General features: G+C 40.1%; 1 protein-coding gene across 1 annotated transcript; it reads left to right on the top strand.

Annotated features, from left to right (window-relative positions):
* Window positions 1–19258: 19258 nt before the first annotated feature.
* Window positions 19259–26191, top strand: tmem72 (transmembrane protein 72). Its single transcript, XM_058058870.2, has 5 exons — window positions 19259–19346; window positions 22663–22729; window positions 23493–23564; window positions 24339–24478; window positions 24608–26191. Exons 1-5 carry the CDS (start codon window positions 19271–19273, stop codon window positions 25012–25014), a joined length of 762 nt encoding a protein of 253 aa, XP_057914853.2. The 5' UTR covers window positions 19259–19270; the 3' UTR covers window positions 25015–26191.
* Window positions 26192–26514: the final 323 nt, after the last annotated feature.

The following is a 26514-nucleotide window of genomic DNA, read 5'->3' as shown; positions in this document are numbered from 1 at the left end:
AGAAACAGCTGAAAACCCCTAATAAATCACTTCGTAACCTTTGCTAGTTAGGTAAGTAAACATATACAACAAAAATAACATTAATTGAGAGCAATACAAACGCTGTCAAATGACATATTATCGCATCAATCCATGTAAAGATATGCAATTTGTATGCAATAAATCTTAATCTTTAAAAACACAAAATGCATCACTTATCTGCACCTTTCCCATGAAGCTTTATGAGAAAGGAAAGGATCTTGGCTCTTATTTCTGGCTAAAGAGACCATCACTAAATGCGTATTAATGGAATGATATGCATGAAAACCAAGCTGTGTTTTTGTTGTTGTGTTAAACTGTGTCTAATTCCTTATATTTGGAAATTCATATAAAAACATCCCCCAAAATAATCTTGTGTAAAAACTCTGTTGAGGATGATCTTACAGTTTATACACAACGTATATCCCACACTGATCATTTATCATGGAGTCGTTACAAGGTGCAGAAAGCATCCCACCCCCTCAATTTAGCCACGAGGTCCCCCCTTTCCCTTTGTCACCCCCCCTTCTGGGACAACCCCCGAGATCTTTCTATTCTCAGTTCTCCGCTGAGCCGTAACAAAACAGCTGCTGTTCCTTTACAACTTTTCCATGGCCAGGGCACAACATAAAACACTGGAGGGGCATTTAAAGTGAGAGTTGAAGCTACAGCTGTCAGTCAAAATGACAGAAAGGTTAACATGCAGCCACTTTGAAATAGTTGCTCTGCTAAGGTCCCCATACAGTGGGACGTTGGAGCACGTGTCTGGAGTTGCAATCAATTTCTAATTAATCAGAGGCAGGAAACGACGAGCCAGGAAGCAAAGACAAGATATTGTTACATATTATCAATCCTGACTGGTGTTCTTGAAGTCTCCCGGCCGGGAAATGTGTGATTTTTCATGGTCCAGAACCCTTTGCATGTTCATGGAGTCATCCCACATAACATGCAAAGCCACGTAGCTAAAACAATGTTGTATGTATGTAAATTGAAAAGATGAACCAATAACAAATGGCCCGCAGGAAGCGTATGTTTGCCTCATGTGTTGACATTGTGACCTGGTGTTGCATCTGCGACTTCTCTGTTATTCTTAATGGGCCATGTGATCCCGGTGGGACGCTTTATCAACAACATATGAACAGCATCAGTGTTCTCCAAGGAGCAGAGTGGACGACAAAAGAATGCGAGAAGTGAGAGAAGGGACAAAGCTGGAGGCTGGGACAGGTTGAGCTATCAGAGAGGACATGAGAAGAAAGGGACAGACGATGTAAAGGAAAGACAAAGTAAAACGAGGCAGAGAAATGATCAGCCTGTTAAAGGTCTGTTTGCGGAGCTGGCTTTGATTAGTGGCTGCAAGCACGCTCTGTTCCTCATTAGGGCACCACAGCGTGGAGGTGCAGCCACCGGAGACGCTGCGACTCTTTAAGGGCGGTGGGCTGAGGGGAGACTTGTCCTCTTCTGTATACTTCCATCCATTTTCTATACCGCTTATCCTCATCAGCGTCATGGGGATATGCTGGAGCCTATCCCAGCTGACTTCAGGCAAGAGGCGGGGTACACCCTGGACTGGTCCCCAGCCAGTCAGAGGGCACACTGCATTGCAATTGATGCTAATGCAAATACATGATCGATGTCTTATATGGACTACAAAAAACAAGTGATCTGGGATTTTGGGAAAATTGAACATCGTCAAAGTAAAGTGATGTGGGGGTCTCACACACAATAACAAATCACTCGCCTCATTTCCATAGCCATAAAGTCAGTGAGACCTCGTGCCGAATTGATGGGGCCATCATCCCCTCAGAAGACATCCATCCTATCAGGGATGAAGAGTTCTTTTATAGCATGACACTCTGACCAGTGTTGTATTGATCTGCTGACCTTTTCCCTCGCAGGGAACAAGTGGACTCATCACATGCTGACAATATGACATCCACAGCATAACACAACCATCTGATCCCCTGCAGGGGTTCCAGCCCTCATTTATTCAGGGTTTCCTTCAATTTGTCACCTGTCTGTGATAATTCTATGCAGGGTGGGGATCATGCAGACCCCAGAGAGATCTAACTCACAGTTTGACCTCTTCTTGACAAACACTGAACCAAAAAAAGTGTTGCTGGAAATCACACATGTTGTTCAGATTAGTGCGTACAGCATCACTGCAGTATGCACATTCCAGTATTTCTTAATAGCCGGGTGTGATGTGCAGTTCGGTGCCTTCACTTTCAATAAAGGAGTCATGTAAAAAATAGACTTCCCATAATGAACTATTAACATGTTGGATAAGGTGTTACTGTAGGCGTATTGCATTACTTAGTTACAATGTTTCAAATGTATGTTGAAAATACCGGTTGATCAAGAACCTGCACACACACACACACACACACACACACACACACACACACACACACACACACACACACTTGAATGCATATGCAGGTCAATAATGGGTGGTCTTTCAAGTTGCTACATCAACCACTTCAAGTCTTTTCGACTTTAGCCTCAAGTGGTCTTGTCGCATGAGCAGGTCACCCTTTTTGTGCTTTAAAAAGGTCATAAACACAAACGCACACCCTCTGACAACCACAAAGTCATGATTTGTACAAATGATGCTTGATAAACTTGTTGAAGTGAGGTGGACAGCTTCATAAAGTAAATGACAAGACATGTATGGATGTAGCCACCCTACCATGCTTAATAGACTAAGGGAAACAAGCTTTAAAAACATGTTATCAATAGTTCACCATCTTTCATTAGAGCAGCATTAGTAGTTTTGAGAATATATACAGTATATCCAATAGAAATCCTAATGTATATTTGTGTTAGTGTGTTAGTGTTTGTGTGTGTGTGTGTGTGTGTGTGAGGGCATGGGAATTCAAGCGTTGCCCATGGACCCGAAAAAAGTCTCAGTTAACCCCAGTTTCAGCAGACAAAAGGCACTTTGTGTGTGACAGTTGTATGTGTAGTGAAAAGGTTTCAGGAGGTGAATGTAAAATAAGGCTGTCCTTTTTTTGTGCCGCCGCGTCTTTCACTTGCTTGCTTTACAAAAAGTATAGACACCATTAACAGGGAATCAAGACCATTCAGGAGGTGTATAATGGTCAAGAAGCTGCGATAATCTGCTGTTGGGATTGGTGGCGGACCATTGAAATGTGAGCTGGCATGGCCTGGAAGTGTATGTCTGGATGTGTGGTTGCTATTCAGTCACTTGAATCCCATTAAATGAGACATAGGCAATTAAACTAATGAGACCTCTGCTTTCTCCACAAATTTTCCAATACAAGAGCTGGGCTTTACAATTTTCTGGGTAAAAGCTTTAATTTTTGATATGCTGTTGTATTGTATCATGACCTGCGAGCCACACACATATTAGTCAAAGTGAACTAAATAGGGGGCGACAAGGATGTCATTCTAACGAGGTTCCAGTACAATCCTTGGTGGGCTTCAGTAGAATGTGATGATTACACGTTTTTACTAGAAGGTTCCTGCTGGGAACATTCATGCATTAAAAAGCGTCTGGCTTCAGGACCTGCATGCACAACCATCACAGCAGGGACCCCACAGGCCATGCATGGCTATTGTGGATGTACACAAAACAGGAGCAGGATGTTTTAGTGGATATACCGTTTCTGCAGGGCCATGGAATGTAGTCAAAAGTCTATACCTGCACTGTTAACACCTGGGATCACTTTATTGCTGACATGAAACTTGCCTTGTGTTTATCTTCCACTTTGATCCGTCCCTTCCTTTCCATATTTTATGACCCTTTCCATATTTTACTACGCTTGTCTTTCCTTGGCTTGTTCTCACTCAGCATTATCAGGTGAGCTTGTTTAGCAGCTCTGTGTCGCTCTGTGATTTTGATAAGGGTCGTCTTGCTACGGGAAGCACCATGTGACCCTAAAAAGGATGCCTGCTGTCCATCGGGCCTGACCAGACTTGACGGCCCCCCGCGGGGCCCCTGGGAAGCGTCTGAGCTTTCGGCCAATATTGAGGGCCGAGAAATAACTGATAACACTGGAGAAAAGGAGATAAGAAGTTAATTGAAATTGCAGATCGGGATGTAATGAGGTGACACCAACAGCAGGGCTGATCTCATTATAATGAAACAAATTGTGTGTATGAAGGCTATTCAACAAATCATCACAGCCATTCAATTGTTTTTTGAGATACAAACAAGGGAAGCTTTTTAACCACAGGGTGTATATTAAATAAATGGCCACAACATTAGGTACACTTGAACCATTTACTTGTCATACTTTATCGTATGAATCTATCAATTTATCGTAGAAACACTGATGTACATCAGCAATTTATCTTTTCAGACCAGAGGATTTCCCCAAGAAATGAAAACAGCAAAGGTTGTTCCAATTTTAAAAAAATGGTGTTAAACACCAATTTACAAACTATCGGCCAGTCACCTTACTACCACAATTCTCCAAAATTATTGAGAAGCTATTCAACAATAGGCTGGATAAATTTATTAATGCGAACAAATTACTATCAGAAAGTCAGTATGGATACAGAGCTAACATTTCTACCTCCATGCCACTGATCAAAATTACGGAGGAAATCACTAACGCTATAGATCAGAGGAAGTGTGCAGCCGCAGTATTCATGGATCTGACAAAAGCCTTTGATACAATCAATCATGACATCCTAATAACTAAATTAGAAAGGTACGGAATAAGAGGATTAGTTTGAACTGGTCCAAAGCTACTTAGCTGACAGGAAGCAATACGTACAGCTAGGAGAATACACATATGCAAGTTCATATATTACATGCGGAGTTCCCCAGGGGTCAATACTGGGGCCAAAACTGTTCAACTTGTACATCAATGATATCTCCAAAGTTACGAAAGACTTAAAGCTGGTATTATTTGTGGATGATACCACTGCTTTTTGTTCTGGAGGGAGTACAGATGAAATCGTTAGAAAGGTCAGAGAAGAAATAGTCACACTAAAAATATGGTTTGATGATAATAGAAAATAAATTTCTGGGGATCACAATAGATGAAAATATGAGCTGGAAGCCTCATATTACAAATATACAACATAAAGTGGCCAGAAATATTTCAGTATTGAACAAATTTGTTCTCAATCAGAAATCACTCCACACTCTTTATTGCTCTCTGGTTCTACCATATCTTACTTATTGTGTGGAAATATGGACTAATAACTATAAAAGCAATCTTCACTCGCTAAATGTACTGCAAAAAAGATCAGTAAGGATAATTCATAATGCCGCCTACAGAGAACATACTAATTCCTTATTTCTAAAATCACAAATACTTCAACTTGCTGATATAGTTCATCTTCAAACAGCTAAAATAATGCACAAGGCTAAAAATAAGCAATTAGCTAAAAATGTCATCCAATACTTCTCTACAAGAGAGGAGAAATATGATCTCAGGGAAGAACTACATTTGAAACACTTATATGCTAGGACTACGTTATGCTAGCCATAGCATTTCAGTATGTGGAATCAAACTATGGAATGGATTGAGTAAGGACCTCAAACAATGCACAACGATGAGCCAATTCAAGAAACAATACAAGCAGTTGATGTTTGCTAAATACAAGGATGAAGAGTCTTGAACCAGTCATGATGTGCTATACATATCACTATATTGACACTTACTATGGTACCCATTATGGCATTGGATGCTCATATCACCTCCTACTTCAGTACGAGGTGCATTATTAAAAAACAAACCTTAAAATGTATTATGGAAAGCAGGAAGTGAACAAATGTAACAGTTACTGATTGTAAAAGTACCAGATGGAGGGGTAGGATTTAATAAGCTTTGCTTCTTCCTACTCCTTTTGGACATGTGGAACTGTGAACTGATTATGTGATGCACTCAATTGTAATCTGATGCATGTTCAAATGAAATAAAACCATTACCATTGCCATACCTAGAGTTGTTTCTAATAAGCGTTTTTAAGCATCCCAATAAACTAACCAATACAATATGTACAAAATAAATACAGAAGTCAGAGCCTAGATCTAAATCCAATTTAAAGTCTGTGTTGAGGATAAAAGAGATACTCTCATAAAATGATGGATATTGAGCATTTTTTTCAAGAAAGTGTGGGCAAATATTGTATCATGTTGACAGACTCCTCAGATAAAGCCTTCATCTAAGTGCTGAATTGACTCAAATACACAGTAAAAACTCTCTTTCAAAACCAAATATTGGAAAACTATGTTTTCAATATAAGTGAAATTTTAGGGTGTGCACACTGAAGCAGCACAAAGGTCAGGTCCACTCACCTTGGTTTGCTGCAGTAGCGTTCCGCTTGAAAATAGTACAGCTGTTAACTGAAAACCACACTCCAGTTCCAAAAAGGCGAGCTAAGAAACAACAGTGGAGAAGAACACATCTATTTTAGAGTACGTTGATGATAAACATGATGACATTGTGATACATTTCAGGTCAATCAGGGTGACGGGGCTGTGAGCATATTGACAACAGCCATTCAGACTCAACCTTTTTTTTTACTGCACCTCCGTTTGTAAGTTGGTGCAGAAGTAAACAGAACAGGAACTCACTGTCAGGTTTGGAATTAATCACGATAAACAAGGGATGACTGAATATTTATTATTTTTATTTCTAGCCATGCATCATCAAAAATGACAATGACGTGACCAATGAGAGACGGCAGGTGGTTTATGCCACCTATATGGTAACATTGTACTCTTTCCACCCTGCTCGGCGACTCCACCAGCAGTTAGCCTTTACCTTTTTGTATAGTCTTTTTCCCGCTAGTCAGCAGCCCTTTGTGTTATTAGTTTGCACCTTATGTTGTATTTCTACCCCACATTTTGCATGAAACACTTATTTTTCCATTTTTATGTCATTCTCTGCGTTGGGATCCAGACCGGGCCGAACCAAACCGTAACAAGCAGTTGTACCCTGTTGTACCAACTTTTGCCAATAAATGGACATTTTTCTCACATTTAAATCTGAAGGCTACCTCTGGAAAATATTAGAGCTCTTCTCTTTTTCAGGGTGCATGTATGGGGCTTGGGATCAACTTGCCAGTTCTTATAGTACTGACAGATTAGGTGTCCCCCTACATATTTTATTTCCAAGGTCTGAACTCTATCTGCTTGTCTGTCTATGTCTGCCACAGGGCTCTTCTATGAAACGAAAATTATACTCCCTGTGGGTGAATTGTTCATATTTGCACAGCTGCAGCGCCTGCGTGGAAAGGCTTAGAAGAATTTGGACAACTAAACAATGTTAATTTGAAACCTATTAACATTCTACTTCGGTTCAGGTTGAGGAAGACATTTTCAACGCTTAACAAGCCCGGCGAGACGCGCTTGTTTTCTGTTGAAGTGACTTGCCTTCCCTTTTTCATCCATGAAATCCCCATCGCCACGCATGCATCAATATGCATCAACCCCCCCGTATGTTCTTCAGGAGGAAACGTGGGCGGAAAAACAATGATGGACCTCCACTTTGTGCTGCCCTGTTCAAATATTTGCTCACATGTCAACTTTGAGTGGTTGAGTGTCCATACGGAGTATTGTTCTTTGCTGTGTTTTATTGTTTTGGCAGATGTGATTATTTTTTTCTTTAATCAAATCTGTCTGTGGCTTAATCAAGTGATCCTGATGGATTGGCCTGGTTTCCTTCCTCACCCCCAAAACAGACATACACCAGTGTGCACCCCACTCGAGCAGCCTGAGGACATTTCATTCTGTCATGATCAAACATGTCCTTTAAGACAGCATTCTCACCTTTGCATCGTCTTATACTCTTCCTTTATTTATCATTATGTGTTCATGACACTTTACTGTCATCCGTCACTTCTTTGGTTACATTTTAAAGTTTTATGAATGAAATTTCTCTCCGGATTCCCTGTGCTTACACAAATCTAAGTATATATTCTTTATGTCTGGGCTTATGTTTGATGAGTCCCGCTGTTGTGGTTGGAACGTAAATTACCAATCAATTAATGACAGAGTTTAATCACTCTGTAAATCAGAGTTGTTTTTCCTTTGTGCTCTATAAATAAACAACACAAGACTGGATTCAATGGTTGTTTTCTCTGTGTTTGTGGGTCAAGGGATGCCCGAGCTGTGTTTGTGTATTTGGACTGGGGTCAGGCACATTTCACTGCATCCTCGGGGAAATATCTGAAGTGCTATGAAGCATATCTGCTGTTTCTCACCTAAAAAGTGGACTGTTTTCTTCTGTGGGTGTTTGCCATGGTGAAAGCTGAACTACACCACACACCATTTGCCCTCCACACGCAAATATGAATGTTTTTATACAGGCTATGTACTAGTTGTCTCTTTTAGGGTGAATATATGAATGCCTTTTCTGTGCAAACTGTACACTGACTCCTCTGTTATATCCACGTTTGAGTTGTCTTGTATTGCACCTTGAAGATAAAAAGCAGAAATTTGAGGCAGCATGGACAGGCTCCACCCTAGTGAGGAGCATGGAAGATGGACGGACGGATGGATGGATTTGAGTGATACATTAATGGTGTTTGCTGGACAGATGTTATGAATATTATAACGAGGGGTTGATTATTCCAAAAAGTACCCTCTAAGTACTGTAAGACACTGCTGTGCATTAAATATAAAATAGGACAGACAGAAAAACAGCACCATCTGCTAATTGTACATTTTGCAGACTGGAGATTAATAGATAGCAATCATGACCAATCAACATGACCAATCATTACCAATAATCACTTATCTCTGGGGCTAACCATTACTTTCTTTGTCGATTAATATGAAGCTTGTGGCTTCGATTAATTGAATAATTGGTTAGACTCTGAACGGACAAAATCAATATGAGCCAAACGCGAACAGTGAATGGTTTCATCCATAACAGAAAAAGGGGTAAAAATGTTCATCACTGTTGAGTCAGAGTCAAAGCTGATGTGGGATTTGCCCGACACAAAGATAAGAGGTCTGCTTTCATGGATGACTAAGAAAATTAATAAATATGACTATTTGAGAGGCTGAACTGAGAGGCTATTTACATTTTTACATCCCAAAGCAATAAATAAAACACAAAAATAGTTAGATTAATTGCATAATGCATTAATCATGAATTAATCATCAGTCAACTAATTGTTGGAGCTTCACACATCTCACAATGTTAAACATGAGAATTGTTTTACACTTTTATGGTGCTACGGTGAAAAATGGTGTGACTGTCATATCTAATGAGATGTGTGTTTTCATAAGAGGCGCTATGACTTGTGGGTAATGTCTGGCATGCTGCCGCTAAATGAGCAGAGGGGTGCTGTGGTGTTTAGGTATTGAATTTTGATGCGTGTGTTGAAAATAATGGAAGTAACAAGCTGGTGATTTAAGTCTTGTCGTTTGTTGTGAGCATGTCCGCATGGCGGTACGTTGATGTGAATGTTGCTGCTTTGTTGAGTTAACACAGGGACTGTAATTCGGTCACTTTAGCAATGTTGCTTTTATCACACTGAAGACGGAGAGTGGCGAGCTTTGTGGATTGGTGACAACATGGATTACCGTCGAAAACTTTAGGTGACACTCGATGGTTTTGATGTTTTGTATACCCATCATGGCCTTTCATTATTTTGGTTAGATGGTTAGTTCCTTCTCCACAGACTGACCCTGACCTCGGGGAAGAGCAGGTTGGAATTTGGAAAAACAATCACTTTTTTTTGTTTTGTTTTAAGATGGAATCCAGAGCTGATGACATTTGTGATTACGTTAATTCTTTACAGGTCAAATTGTATTCCTCTGGAAGGAGAGCAGTGAAAATATCAGAAGCTGCACAATTCATTAATAGTGGGACTTATAACAAAAGCTTTGATAATGGATTGATTGATTTATTGTAATTGATCGCATTTTAATTCAACACGACAACTAAATCATTAAATATGTGCACTTAAACAACAAAATGCAGTCAGAAGAATATCAGGCTGCAATTTGGGCCTCAGCTTTTCTTTACTTTTATTGACAATACACAAATCCTCACTACTAGTATTGATTTAGAAGTCATGCTACTTCCTACTGCACAGTAATATGTGCAGAATGGTTATAAGTTATATTGAAGCAAATGTCAACAAACATCAATGGGATGTTGCCCCTCACAGTGCCCATTTCCCTTAGTACTGTATATGGAATTGGGATTTCCAGAGTGCAAGCACTCAGGTTTATGAAATCCCAGTGACCCTCGCATTAACCTCTCACCATTCATCTTTCTTACGTCAGTCCTTTCACCCCCACAACTTCTAGGCTAGCCAATATACTTATTGCTTAAATCATGGCTCTCTCTCATCAAATCTTGCTACCATAGCAACACTGTATACGTGAGGCTGACCCTTGACAGGAGCACAAGCAGGGTGTAAAAAACATCCTCACACTTCCACGTCCTGCACCACTAAAGCCAAAGCAGTAGAAGGGGTTAAAGTGCAGTCGTGACCCTGCTGATGGAGCACTTCTGTGTGGTCAAGCGGGGTCGCCAGATCACAGAGGAAGAGTGTGAGGTCAGGGAGGAATGACAGCAAACCAACATACAGGCAAACGCATCCATCCAAAGTGGGAGTGGAACGCATCTCTCTGGCATTAGTAATGCCGCCATTCATCTTGTCCCAGCGATCCTCTTATGTACTGCTGGCTTTCTGGACCTCAGCTTGTGTTTTTAGTAGTGCCATTTCAGCGGTCACATCAAGTCAAATCTTTGGAAGCAAATCTGCATTTTATTGGGTCTGGTGGAATCCAATTTGAAAAGAAAATGGCTGCCTTCAAAAGAAGATATATGATGTTTTCCTCGTTTCTGTTATTTAGATCATAAAGCACAATGTTGTTTCACTCCTCCATCTGTTGTCACTCATAGCGTGTTAGCACATTCCAATATGGAAACTGCGATTAGGGAGAATTCTTCCTGTGTGTCCTCCTCAGAGTCCAAAGTGATTTGTGTGCGTGACAGGTGCTCACACAAATATATGCGCGCTCCAGGCATGCCGGAGCTGTTATCGCCATGAAATCAAGGTCAACACTGTTACCATAGAGAAACTTTGCTCCCTTCTCATCAGACCAAAAAGTCTATAAAAGCCAGAATAAACCATCCCGGCATTTCTGTCATGAAATCCGTCTCTTCCAATAACGCTGTCACAAAATGGTGTTGTCGTGAATCACTTTAGATTCATAAATATGCAATTTGGACTTTGAGTATGCCTACGAACGACTTTCCCATAGAAGAAAACTGCAAGTTTAATTACCATTTAAATGAACCAAAGGGTTGTTGAAGTGCAAAGGAGGAAGTCAATGACATTGATGTGAGTGGAACTGTGTTCTAATATATATACACGTATAAATAAATATATATATACACTGTATGTGCAATTAGAATATTGCCTAGAAACAACTTTCCCATCCATGAAAACTGCATTTTAAGCTGTTGTCGAAGGACAAATAAGGAAATTCTGCCTTGCCAGACTGATGTCTAGAAATCAAACCGATAGTAAGGCTACCAGGCAGTGGCCTACTGTTAGCGTTTAAAAGCAGATAGATAAGATAGAGATGGATGGATGGATGGATGGATGGATAGACAGACTTCCTTTATTGTCATTGCACATTAACACAGCAGTGAAATTGCCAACGAAATGTCATTGCCTGGCTCAAGTATAAATATAAATAATAATAATAATGTGGCGAATAAAACCATCGAGAGCCTGCTGACCTGCTGACCAAAAGGAGCAAAGCTACGTAACCGAGAGTTTCAGGATGCCCATTGATGTCGTGGAAGTTCAGTTTAAATAAAGGACTTCTTGAAACAGCAATATCTAGTATGTATTCCCTTTTCTTGTGTTCCAATCAAATATCAATGTATGTGTAAATCAATCAATGTATCACCATATTATTGTATGTTTTATCACAAAAATAACAAAAGTTACTTCTCTCACAGTCATTTCTTTGATATATCAAATTCTATGTATAGTCATTTTAGATTTACTATGTTATCGCCCACTGAGGCTTTATTTGACCAAGATGACCAATGTGTCCCTTGCTGCCTCAGAAATCTCTCAATTTCCTCTCTAGAATGTACTTGCCTGTTTATTTCACAGGCATACTCTGTAGGGTTGGCCCATATTTTTGATTGTAGCGGTATAGATTCTTGTCACGATAAGAAAATGAGTTATACCGGTATAAGTAACATAATAATAAAAATATAAGGTACAAGTAGAAGTACAGTTGGCTGTACACTTATCAGCTGACAGTCTCCTGGTAGCTTGTCCTTGATGGTGCCCCCTGGTCACTGCCACAATATGGGCACAAATAGGCTGCAGATAGCAAAACATGTGCAGCATGGAAACATTTAAAGGGGCTGAAGGATGGCCTCACCCTGACCACTGCACACACTCCTAAAACACAACCATGTGTGAAGGATTTGGGTAGATAATGACTTGTCTTTTGATTTGAGCAAGAACAGGCGTGACCAGTAACCGTGTTTATGACAGGGGCGTAAAATAAGACATGATCATGCTCTCTTAACCAGGATGCTAAACTTCATCTTCTAACTGATAAGTTATCTTTTACAGAAATGTAGGTTGACTCGGGCTGTTAAAAGTAGCGTGTTAACGTCGGTAACTAATTTATTTCATTAATCAGCTGCACGGTGGGCTAGTGGTTAGCATTTTGGCCACACAGGTGGTTTGAATCTCCGCTTGGGCATCTCTGTGGTGTTTGCATGTTCTCCCTGTTCCCGTTCCCGACATTTCAAAAACATGCATGTTAGGTTAATTGACCACTCAAAATTGCCCATAGGTATGAATGTGAGTGTGAATGGTTGTTTGATTGATTGTTGTGCCGTGTGATTGGCTGGCGACCAGTACAGGGTGTATCCCACCTCTGATCCAATACACCCCCGCGACCTTAGCAAGCGGCATAGAAAATGGATGGATTGGATGAGTATGAGGTTTGTGGTACCTGGTCTGTGCAATAGTAGTAGTAGTAAGTAATAAAGTATACTAAATGCACATTTTATTCATGCTTTTTAACTTTTAAGTAAATGAGAGTAAATGAAATGAGGTTTAATCAGATCCGGTACACACAGACATATACTGTATGTGACTTTCATATTTTGCCACAGTCATGGAAAAAATGATTAGACCACCCTTGTTTCTTTGGTGTCTTGTGTCACGGTCCGGCTTGTGAGTTTCTCGGTTCGACCCCAGGATGCAGAGATTAGGAAATATATTTATTATATTTATTTATATTTATTATAATATATTTATTTTCACTATGCAGTAGAACAATGCACTAGCATGGCAAACTCAACCAAAGACAATGAACCAACAACACGCACCTGAACTAAATAGGCAACACAAAATAGGAAACAGGTGCGGGAGATAATTGAAAGAGCAACAGAGGAAGTGAATACAAAATAAGGGCACAAACGAGGAACAGAGGAAAAGACGAAAACTAAGAAGGCTGTCATGAAGCCCGATTGTGACATCTTGTTCATTTTTCAACTAAAGATACCTTTATCTGGACAATTATAATGGTGATAACAAAAATAGCTCATATGAATTGAATGTTTTGGCAGGACAATGATATAGCTATTGATGAAGTGATTGTGGTTATTATCTAGAAAACAATGGAAGTTGATGGATGTCAACTTTTAAGTTAAACCTTTATGAGCTATTTTTATTATCATTTTGTCCAAACAAATGTACCTTTAGTTGTACCGGGCATTAATATTGCTCAATAAACTTAAGAAACAAGGGTGGTCTAATATTTTTTTCCATGACTGTAATAATGAACTTCAATATGCTACACTACTTCCATTATAAAAACGTATACTAGTCCGATAGTGTCAATAAAATTAGGCATTTTGTAGATTGTAGTTACATTCTTTTTTATATAACTACACACTCAGAATCAAAATGTATGCTGAAGTGGCATCCTTTATACATCTTAAAAGTCTCTAGCAGTAAATACAAGTGTTGAGTGGGTAATGTGTGCTTCTCGTACACAGCATGCAAGCACACACCCGGTCATTCCAGCTACTTTAATCCTGTGTCTGGTTAACCTTGAGTTATATCCACCAAATGTCGCTTTATTTGGTAACGATATATGTCAACTATGACCATGTTTTACTGCTCCCAAATGGACCATACAGTAAAAAGGATTTTCCACTTAATCCCAAACAGACCCTAACTGTCAGTCTATGTGATGGGAGGTTACGGAGAGCCTACATCCATCAGGATCCATACACACGCTACAGTGTGATGTACAACAGCATTTCCTTGTCCTCCAAGAACCCCCGCCATGCTCACAGGGACCTTCTCAAATCTCCTCTTTCCCCCAGGAGGACCACTCCAGATAATCTTTACAACCTTGCCAGGATACTATGAAAGATTTTTTTTAATTTTCCGCTCCTGTAAGTTGGAACAGGAAGAAATGGAGGTGCATACTTGTGTGACTGAAGCTGGAATGTGATTTAAAGAAGTATAAAGATGGTGCACACATCTCCATGGTTTTGTCGAAATTCCTGGGAATCTTTGAAATTATTTTTAGATGCACTTCCTTCCCTCAGATTAGAATTTCTGAAGAAGCTATGTAGCAACGTGGTCCAAGAGGACCACATGGAGGGCTCACATGAGTGAAACAATGGGACTTTGCGTTTGGGATGAATACTTTAGTTTACCCTCAGGCCACATGAAAATGTCTGGGAGGACAGACTGATTTTTCATTTTATATTTATATTCTTATTCCATGTTTTATTTTTATCCTTTTCCTTAATCTTATTTTTACCTTCTACAAAATGCACCGTGGAGTTGCACTCAAATTTCGTTGTATGCAATACAATGACAATAAAGGCGATTCTGATTCTGATTCTAAAAGAAAACGGTGAACACATTGATGCTAATGCCAAACCCATATTTCCTTAGGTTTCAGAGTTCATTGTGCAAAACATGACGACAGTGTGTGTGCATCATATCTTTCATCTTCGGGCACATATTTTGTCACATGTCATTACAGTAATCCAGTACAATACATTACAGTACAGTAATAAGTTTACTGTGGTTTATTGGTTCCAGACCCCACTGCATAAGTCAATTTCCACAAGTAGGATTTCTTATTTATAAATGGAATATTATCATAGAGCATAGAAAACCGGTTTATGACCGTGTAAATACTTTTTTCATTACATCATTATTAGAGCCCTCTATACATTAACTAACACCCCTATAGTCACATATACGCTCAGAATACCAAATAAAGTAGACATAATAAGAGACATTTAAGACAACTAAAACTTATGCTGGAGTGTGTTGTTATACTTGTGTTTTGTAGGGGAGCTCACAGGGGTTCAGAGTTGCGTTTTAGCTTGGCGTGGGTTACAACCACAACAGCAGTAGGGATTAGTGTGCCTGTTATCAGATCATTCAAACCTGCAATAAAAGTCTGTGTTTGCTTCTCCCCGAACATAACAGCAACATTACTGATACATATTGGTGTGTGATACTATATTTGATAGCAATCTGATACCAAGTAAATACAGGGCCAGTATAGATGATATCGATACCAATACTTTTTAAAAAGTAAGGCTAATGCATCATCAATCTGAATCAATCTACATCTGAATTTGATTACGATTTGTTAATTCATACTATGTATATGTATATATATATATAAACCGTGATAGTGAAGCCACAAAATTTGATCTTTGAAGTGGCGAGACACTTCACATCTGTTATGGCTGAATTTTGGGGGGTTTCTATGTGAAAGAGCCGTTGCAGTGGACAGCATCCTGCAGATACTAGAGTTGACCAGCAGCAGAGGCACACCAACAGCTCTGTATGGAAAACTAGTTTGATGTGTCAACTCAACATTTCTATATTGTTGTAACCCAGCATGTTTGCATGAGGTCCATGAGGTCACTTCAGAGTGATGATGCATTACCACTTGTAAACCACTAGGTGCCCTGCACGCAAATCAAGTCCATAGTGCTGGAGAGACTGAGATTGTAGTGGCAATTTGTGAGTGGAAAGCTTCATTATCTTCATAGTCTGACAAAAAACAGACATAGTCTGTGATTATGAAGAAATTCAGAGCAGTGTAATTAAAATTTGAGCAGTTTTTCACCGGTTCTGACAGGTACCAGACACCCACACTGGATGGAGAAAGGCTTGGTGAGGCATGGATATTCTCCATAACCAGATAAATGACAGAGGAGTGGGAGGTTGCTGATCATGTGGAAGATGAGGAGGTCAAAGGCAAGGATGACAACAGAGTAAAAGGACGTTAGAGTTCAGTCATGCTAAGGCATCATTTCGACTCACAATAACCGAAAACAGTATTTGTACTGCAACTTTAGATTTGGGGAATCAATACATGGCTATCTGTCACAATTACAAAGACCACCCTACTGCATGTACTAAATTACAGCATAACTCACTATTTGTCAGGTCTTTACAACGCTCTTTGACCCAATATTGTAAACTATGATTTTGGATGACTATTTTTCTGTCGTCATTGAGGTCGGCCATGTCAAATAAACACACAGTCAATTGGTAAATGCAGCACAGGTGAGTTCACATGTAAAACACATGTAGTTCATTGCCCTCTAGAGGGGTTATTCAATTTTACACTCAGTTTTACATGCTACATCGGTATAGGCCAGTTGACAACACAATCACACCCGTGGAGCAAAGGCGCTGTGGGGGTGCCAGGCCTGCTAAAGGGCACTGCAGCAATGCTCAGGGAGTACAACTCTCCTTATTTTGGTCCACTGTGGATGAATCAAAGTGTCCAGAGTCAGGGTTGTTGTCTACTGTCTACTAGTTTAGCTTGGGCTAAAATGTATAATAATATGTCACAACACAACTAATGTATGATCAATAGTGGAGCCTCTAAATCAAAGGCCCAAAAATAGTAAATGTTGGTGGGGCCAAAAATGACCCCAAATCTGTATTTGGCAGCAACAACCACAAGGTGGCAATGGACGTCATTACTAAGGTGATTGGAACTCATTTACTGGGAATGTTTGTAGACTGGAACCAACTGGAACCAATAATGAAAATGAATCATTACCTTAGTGATGGTACTATAGGGGAAATTTCAGGACATCTGCCTAAAATGTTACGCAACATCATCACTTTAAGACTACACTAGATGTGCTGGACCTCTCTGAAACCACCATACCATAAATGCTGCAAATAACCTGGATATTAATCCGGAAACAAGTGAAACTGGTACAAAAATGCCTTTGTTAGAGACTTTATGGAGATTTACGTAGATTACTTCAGGCCTTACTAGGAGACTAGGAGAGTGTGTATGTGTGTGTTTCTGTGAGACTCTTATGGCTCATTCCAAAACACCTCCGCTGTGTCTGAACAAACGTACACTTGCTTTTCTGCCAAGCCTGTGTCAGCTCATAATGCAGACGGCTGTTTACTCCTCTGTGAGTGGGGGCTGCACTCAAAGTGAAACTTGGAGGAGAAAGGACAGGCTGCAGTCTTGGAAGGAAAATACAAAGTCTTGTTGATTTCACTGAACCAACCAAATTCTCAAGAAAATCTTAAAGAACACGTAGGGAGGGCCCGCCCCAGCCCCCGCCCCCACCCCCGCCCTTAGCAGCAACAACTGCAAGCAAGCGTTTGCGATAACTTGCAATGAGTCTCTTGCAGCACTGTGGAAGAATTTTGGCCCACTCATCTTTGCAGAACTGTTCTCATCGCCACAGCAATTCAGTTCATTTCAGCCTGAGGTCACAAACAGATGGCCAGACATTTTTGGTAGACAGCACACTTCATGGATCTATTTATCATAGCACGTCCTGTAACAGCAAAACAGCTGCAGACCATCACACTACCACCACCATATTTTAGTGTTTGTATGATCTTCTTTTCCTGAAATTAGTGTTACTTTTACACACTTGTACGTTACTTTTACTTCACACAGGTCATATAGTTTTTTTTTTATTTGTTTGGTGATGTGAAACATTTAATTGTGACAAACGTGCAAAAAAACTAAGAATGTCACGCCCTGTGTGGGTTTGCACGTGACAGGTTGAGTTTGAGTTACCTTCTTGGGCTTTGGTTTCCGTTTTGGACTCTTATTTTGTATTGGACTTCCTCTTTTGTCTCCTCTGCCTTTGTTGCCATGGTCACCCACACCTGTCCCTAATTTGTCCTCTATTTAGTTCAGGTGTGTGCTTCTCCCTTTGTGGGATCATTGTTGTTTGTCCGTCAGCTACCTGAGTTGCTTTTTCCTGCTGCTGCAATTATTGCACGCAATAAACATTATTTACCTGCTATTGGTCCTGCTCTCTGCATCCTGGGGTCGAACCTTAAAGCAATGAAGCCGAACCGTGACAAAGAAATCGGGAAGGGCGCAAACACCTTTTCACATCCCCATAGAACATGTATTATGAATATAGCATTCCAACTATGTTTTTTCCACTTTATTAAGATGAATTTATTCATTCTTTTTGCCATTAACTAACAACCTATATATAACCTGTAATATATATATACATACACACATATATATATATATGTACATATATATGGTATATATTATATTATTATATATTAGGACAATTTACTTGGTACACACACCTACCCAAAATTAAACTTTTTTACAGGTGATCTTGATTGATACTGTCCGAAGTATTGAAGGGGACCTACTATGCTCATTTTCGACACTTTTTTTTATTGAGTTGTGGTATCCTACAAAGCAGCGACACATGATAAACCGTACAGAAAGCTTTCTAGATCTTTCAGATTCTGTACCAGATTCTCCACCTCCAGGTATGCTTCCTGAGAGAAGGCAATCTGCAGACCAAAAAAGACCTCGGTAGAACTTGGTGTTGGAAAAAAACTCTTGTCAAATAAAGCGTGCAGAGCCATCCAAAATGTCTTTCACGGCTCACTTCCAAATGCACAAACCTCATTATCTGACGCTTTGGCATTCTAACATTTATAGGTCAGAAAAGTGTAAAAGCATAATAGGTCCCCTTTAATTTAACACATTCTACTGAATGTGTGTGTGTGTGTGACTGATTAACAGCGAGGTCATTATTGAGCCACAAACCGTATTAAGGTTGAACCGCACCAGGCTGAGAGGCTTCAGGCGACACATCCCAACTCTCAAGAAACTCTGCTTAACATTCCGCTATGTTTCTAGAATGTTACCCCAGTAACGTCCTGATCACCAGTTATTTCAGATAGTGTTAGAACTGTAAAGGTTAGCTTTCTTTTAGAGGGAACCATACTGCCTGCAGGCATGGGGAACTTAGGGAGCTTTTGGTGGATTGTGGTGGAGATTGCATGCAGGATTCTTGGCATATCGACAGCCACAGGTAGGATGTATGGTGATTTGTGATGTAACTCAAATGAACAAATGCAAAATCTCTCTGCAATTTGTTCAGCTGCTTGTTTGGTAAACAAAACAAAACAAAACAAAAACATGTAGCATTAGGGGTTAGAAATTTCACAAGGCAAGTTTTGTTACAATATGCTGTTCATAGCTGTTGACAGAATAGGTCTCATCATCCTCACAATAGAAGAGTATTTCAAAAAGTCATTCAGTAAAATCGCTGCTTTGGATATCTTAGGAAGAGCTCATATAAGAGCTCATATTTCCAATCCATTTAAAAAGTTTACAGAAAATATGTATATGTAAATATGTATTCATTGAAAGCACAGTCTCTGGGTTTGCTCACTTACGCCTCCATTACTTAAATGTCCTCTTCATTGATGGTGATGGTTTCCTCAATAGTTACTATTATAGTATACTATATATAATCTCATAATATATAGTATACTATAAATTATAGCACTCAATAAACACACAGTGGTAATTTTCTTGTATTACACTTGCATTTGATCTAATTGGATTGTCCGTGTGTACCTAACAAAGTGGCTGGTGAGAGTATGACTATCCAAGTACAATGGGAGCTCATCTAAGGTCCGCCCCAGTTAGCGCTTTTTCAGTTAATATGCATTCTTAGCCATCTCTTTTTAGCTGTTTTATATATTTAGAATGCACAGAAAAGACATGTGTTCAAGTCTCACATAAGGATTGTTGATGATGACGACCAAAATTCCAAAAAGGTGGAGTTTTCCGTTAACAAAACAAAGACCACAAACCATCTCAGATTTTGAGAAGTTGTTGCTGGTGTTGCTGAACAGAAAACAGGTAGATAGTTTCAGAGGCGAGGCTGCAGGGTGAGGATGTAACACAGACAACATCTGCAAACGAGTGAGTCTGTTGACAAATTTAAGGGAAACTGAAATAAACAACAACAAAAAAGAACAGGCGTACACGCGTCGTTTTGAGGCCATTGTGAGGATGCAAGTGCAAACAATGTGCTTCCAAACTCCGTCATCCCTCCCCTCGTTGTTGTTTGCATTACTTTTTTTAATGTAAAACTGTGCGTGTTAAAAACTCATTAACTAACCTCTCCCCTCGGTTTGTGGATGGAAGTAAATTAAAACAGTCCCTTTTGGAAATCTGAGGAAATACAGCTGGAACAGGTGCAGATTCTGGAAGATCTAGAAAACTTTCTGCGCAGGTTATTGCGTGTAGCTGCTCTATGAAGTCTGTGGAGTCCACAGCTCAATACAAAGGGCTGAAAATGAACATAATACGTCCCCTTTAAATAAAATAAAAGTAATGTTAAATTCATTGCTTTGTTATTATTTTTTACATTTACAAGCATAAACTTACGAGTTTAAATAAATTTACGAGGTTTTTTGCATGTAAAATTATAAATATTGTCTATAAAATGCATTTTGTCTTAAAATTTGGGGAATGAAATGATTTTCTATGTGAAAACCTGCCTTGGTTAGAGTCCATTTTGGTTTGAGTCGGACCTTCTGGAAAGGCTTGATGATGCCAACTGTACATCCAACATCTCTGCCAATATATAGAGCACAAAAATGTGCACGCAGCCTGTGTATCTCTGTTGCACACACACTTTTGTTTAGCCTCATTACCCCCTCATTGCTCAACTACTGTAATTGACACAGTTGTAGATGCTGTTTATTTAGTGAGACATGCGCCTGATATTGCTCTAAAAGCCACTGTCTCAGCATCCAGCAGCGTTACTAGCCTTACTGGAGCTCACATGGTTTTATACCGTGTGTGTGTGCGTGAACATTTATGTTGTACGCATTTGCCCGTTGGTGTGTGTCTGTCTGCCCCTGTGTGTGTGTGTGTTCTATGTCCAGACAGTTAAAAGGGGGTACACTTTATGTTTATTTCCATCTTGTCTGTATGCAGCGTTTATTCCTCTCACACTCTATAAACCAGAAGAAACATTTTAGCAGCTTTCTCCTGATTTCCCCTTGGTGTTGATGGTATCGCAGGCATTCTGCAAAGCCTGCCATGAAAACTGCTTCCATGTGTAGTCTTGATGACGCTTTGGCGGTGCTTGTCTCATCTAGACGTCCAAGAATTAAACACATTTTGGGAAAATATAATCAGATTTCTTAAATAAACCATGATCAGTTTTTTGTTTGTTCACTTGTTTAAAGTGATCCATGTCCATGGTGTATTGCCCAACTGGTGGCTTTTTGCACAGTATGTTGTTAAATGATAAGGTATAGTAGTCAGCACTCATGGCAGCAGAGATTTTTTCTGTCAAAGGCAAAAGTAGCATTTCTTGTCAACATTCAAACTTGGAACCAGCACTACTTGACCTTTAGTTTCCATGATTTGGTCAGCATATCCATTCAGCTGGACTTTGTTGTCAATTCCAGTCTCAGCCAAGCATCACTTGTTTTAAGGTGGTCTTATTAAGACTAAACAAATATAGGAAAAACAATACCACTGATCATTCATGAAGTCAGGATGTGAGATAAGAGCAGTGGCAGTCAGCTTGCAGTGATATCAAATACCCACTTCACTCATTTTGGCTTTCGTTGGTATTCTTTGGCTAAAGATCTGCAATGTGATTAAAGAGCTGCAGTAATTACAAACACGAGTAAGCCATTAGCACAATTCTGTAATCATTCATGACATCAGTCTTAATGCTTGGAGTGGAAGATACATATTGGGGTGGGTTACTTCAGGTTCATCCAAGTGATTATGTATTGTCCCGGAAGAGGTCAGTGCTGTTAATATGATTAATTCCTGAATTTGTCGTTATCTGCACGATTCTACAATTAACAAATACATCCAAGACGACATACAAAACTCACGATTAAACCAGCCAAACAACACATTTACAGTCAAGAAGTTCAAACCAAGCGTATTTCTGTTCCATCTTCATAGAACATGCAGTATAGACATACACAATATACCAAAATCCCCTCATTAGATTCCCAAACTGTGGCACGAGTACTACATGCCATATATACAGGATCCATCTAGTGAATGAATAAAATGATATTACAGACATATGTACATGACATTATTACATTGCACGGATACACATTATCAAAATGTTTACATCTCTATGCCACAAATTAATCAACCCAGCAAAACAAAATAATTTTGAGGTGGTACTTGCTGCAAAAAAATAAAATAAAATCTGAGAGCCACTGATTTTCAGAACAGAGATTGTTGAATGAGACTGCAAAGATTACATTTTAAGAGTGTTGCCTGGCGTGAACAAGGAGCCAAGCCTGACATCTGGTGGACATACTGTGCTATGAGCTTTCTTTCCTCAGTGCTGTGTGCTGTAGGAGTGGAGACCCTGCATCAAGGAGACTTCAACAGCCTTGGCATCTACCTACTGTAAGAATTTGTTGAATATTGTTGTTTAGGTGTAAAACCTATGTAAATCTTTTCAAATATAAATACTCTTCTTTGTGTCTACAGAGTGTATTATTAGGACAATGAGAAGGGGCATATCTGTACGCATAGGAATAATGCATTAACTAAAATTGGACAAGAATGGTAACTAAATTTGACATTTTACATAAGGTATAGCGACAATAGCCGCATATCAAATTTCATGTTGTTTTTGGTTAGCTGTGAAGTACTCACCCAGAATGGATAACCCACTTGTGGGTCCTGACCCACCGGTTCAGAATCCTCATTCACATCCTGGCCTGCTTTCTGCTAGTCCTGCTACTTTTTCCTGTGGATCACGGCCAATCAAACAAACACATAGCCACAGGAAAGCTTCTCCCTGAGGAGAGATGCAATTCAAAACAATTTAGAATATGTTTTCTAAGAAGAGACTATTATTGTAATGACTTTAGTCCTGGAGGCATTTTTTGGTTTACAAGATGGTTATCAGAATTTTTAAGGGGGGCAATTACTGGTCCTTTAATGACACAATAGTGTGATTCACACACAAGCTGACATGTTTCAGTCTGCTGTAGATGTTATGAACAAGACGGTGCATGTGGTCCAAAATGTTTGGTTAACAAGCGGTTATCAGGATATTTAAGAGGGTAATTACTGGTGATGGGATTGTGATTCACGCGCAAGCCGACACGTGTAGATATTATGAGTGCATGTTGTCCAAAATTGTGTTATTTCCTCCTGACAGAGTGTCCTCTTTTGGCGTCATGATCTTTGAACTGGCTTATTTCATCGATGCACTACTGCTCATGTGCCTACCGTGAGTACACCACTACAATTTACTATGAATGTCCATCTAAGCAGCATATTGAGGTGAGAGGGGCACTTTGGAAACTACGACCTGAGTCACATTCCAGTCCACGACTCGGCGACTTAATACTCAATACACTTGACGACTGAAATGCTACTGATTCAATCGGCAGCAGACGGCTACTTCCCCCTGGCCATCAGACTGCTCAATGCCAAATAAGCCCCTCTACCTATAAGCCCCTCTCTATATATTTTACACACAGTTAAACTTTATGATTTTACTTTCATACATAATAAATACAAATAATTTCAAACAAAACATGATTTGTACTATTTGCAGTGCAGATTTCTATGCTTGGGCTGCAAGTGGTTAGCGCACAGGCCTCACAACTAGGAGACCAGAGTTCAGTTCCACTCTCGGCCATCTCTGTGTGGAGTTTGCATGTTCTCCCCGTGCATGCGTGGGTTTTCTCCGGGTACTCCGGTTTCCTCCCACATTCCAAAAACATGCTAGGTTAATTGGCCACTCCAAATTGTCCATAGGTATGAATGTGAGTGTGAATGGTTGTTTGTCTATATGTGCCCTGTGATTGGCTGGCCACCAGTCCAGGGTGTACATCGCCTCTTGCCCGAAGACAGCTGGGATAGGCTCCAGCACCTCCGCGACCCTCATGAGGATAAGCGGTAGAAAATGAATGAATGAATTTCTTTGCTTTTTATGAACAGCCCAGAGATGAAGAGTTGCTTTTACTGCTTTAACCTTTGTCCTTTCCCATTCCTGCAGTTGTCCTCCAGACTGGCAGCTCTTTATGTTGTGGGGGAAGATGGCCCACGTTGGAGGATTTCATAAGTTCCTCTATTACTCCATCATGTCTGTTGTCTGTTTCTTGCACCCTGTGTTGGTGTGGCATGCCATTATCCCAGGTAAAATGAAGACGACTGTTCTTGATTAAAAAAGTACATGTCAAATGCATCATAGTAGAGTAGGAAAAGCCTGAACACCTAACTACAATTATGATTAAAGTAATAGAATACATGTTTCCACTCTTGCAGGGACGATGCTTCTTGTAACTGCATTCTTCAACTTCATTCTAAGCAAGAAAACAAACACTAAATTCCCCAAAAGACCAGAGGAGAGCTACAGCGAGCAAGGCCTGACCGCGGTGTGCGTGACAGAGCGACCAGGCTCGGACAATGCGCTCTCCTTCCTGCAAGTGTTGACAGGGAAAAGAGTTGCCGTAGCAACCAGGGACGGCTGCCACGTCCTGGCCGACAGACGAGGAGAGAGCTTTCAGGCCATGCTGGAGCTGGAGCAGATGCCAAAAGAGAAGAGGCGGAAGGAGAGGAGGCCCATTTGGATGAGAGTCCGAGAGGAGGCCAGAGAGATGGAGGAGATGAAAGAGTTTGTGGAGTCAGAGCCAGAAACCACCTCAGACACTGCACCTATGATTACTGACTGATGTAGGCTTTATTCATGACACACTTGAAGAAAATGATGATTATGTTCATCCTGAACTGGTGCTATACCGCAACTACAACGCACAAAATGATGCTTTTCAACAATGCCTGGTGATAATATGTATGGTATTTATACAGTATGATTAGTAATGTAATGCTCCACTAATGGAGAGTGGAACCTCTGAGATTTCAGTTCAAATTTCCCCGTAGGAATAATGGGAATAGTATCTTCCTGTGCCATAAAACCTTTACCTCTCACTTTTAACATGAAAACTTTTAACATGCCACACAAATGAAAAAGAAGTTAACCACCCTAAAGTGTAAAAATAACGTTGCCATAACTTCAGTGACAAGTGGCAATTGGCACTTGTCGGTGTATCTTTGAAATGAGTGTGGCAAAAAAAGCCAAAGAAAAAGCAAAACACAGCTCCTCCTGTGCTCACTCAACCAAGGTTTTTTAGCAAGATGTTTATTTTAGCCGTTTATTTCATCACACGTGTGGCTTTTAGTCTGATTCACTTCATTTTTGCTGCACCTAAATCGACTGGAGCGGTGACACTAATGCAAGGCAATCCAATCTAGTTAATGTTTCATGCATTATTCACAAGACCATGAAGTGGATTAAGTGTTTCACTCATTCAGAATTAGTGGCAATGTGTGCAAATGTGACAGGGAAAAGCAGGAATTAAATCTCACGCAGGTGTTGCAGTCACATTCAAGACACCTCATTGTGTATGAGAGTGGTGACCATGGCGACGGGGCTCATGCTATAATGGGGCAGAGCCCAGTAACAAAACAGAGCTAATGTGTCCAACATTGGGGATGCACATTTTTTAAAATATGATCATGTAACTTATATGCATGAAACAAATGTAATATTACACGTGCAAGAATAAAAAGGCCAGTCTCTTGTTTTGTCACGCTACAATAACAAAGCCTCATACAGACATTGTTCTTTTGTTCAGGTCATCAATCAATACTGTATGTATTCTGTGGACCCACGTATGCACACTGCACTCTTCAGTCTTTTGTTCACTGAAATGAATGAATCAAAGCGATGGAGAGACTCAATAAACACATGAGAGCTAAAATGGACACATGCAAATGCCTGGAGGTTATACAATCATTGCTTGGAACACACAACTTCTTGTTTTTTGGTTCTGGTCCCGTGGTATGTGAGTAGAGATGTTCTGGAGAGAAGACTACATCTTTGTCCAGAGTTCACAAAGGTCACGCATTGGTCCATTCTCAGCCTTGTATAATGAACTTTGGTCAATTAGCAACGAAGTGGTACCACAGAAATGGTCATAGTTTGATTCCGTTCCACAAACGCTTAATCAGTTCTTTTATTATGACTTAGAATGTCTCACTTCCTTCCTTCATGAACCCCCATCAGGGAGGGAGCAGGAGCGACTTCCTATAGTTTTTGTTTCCAAGCTACAATGGCTGAGATGGAAGATCCGGGATTAAAAACAGGATGGGGGGGGGGGGGGTACATTTCA

The sequence above is a fragment of the Doryrhamphus excisus genome, linkage group LG20, assembly GCF_037039965.1.
Source record: "Doryrhamphus excisus strain RoL-2023G ecotype Guam linkage group LG20, RoL_Dexc_Guam_v1.1, whole genome shotgun sequence".
NCBI classification, from domain to species: domain Eukaryota; kingdom Metazoa; phylum Chordata; class Actinopteri; order Syngnathiformes; family Syngnathidae; genus Doryrhamphus; species Doryrhamphus excisus.
This window is presented reverse-complemented; position numbering and strand designations above follow the sequence as displayed.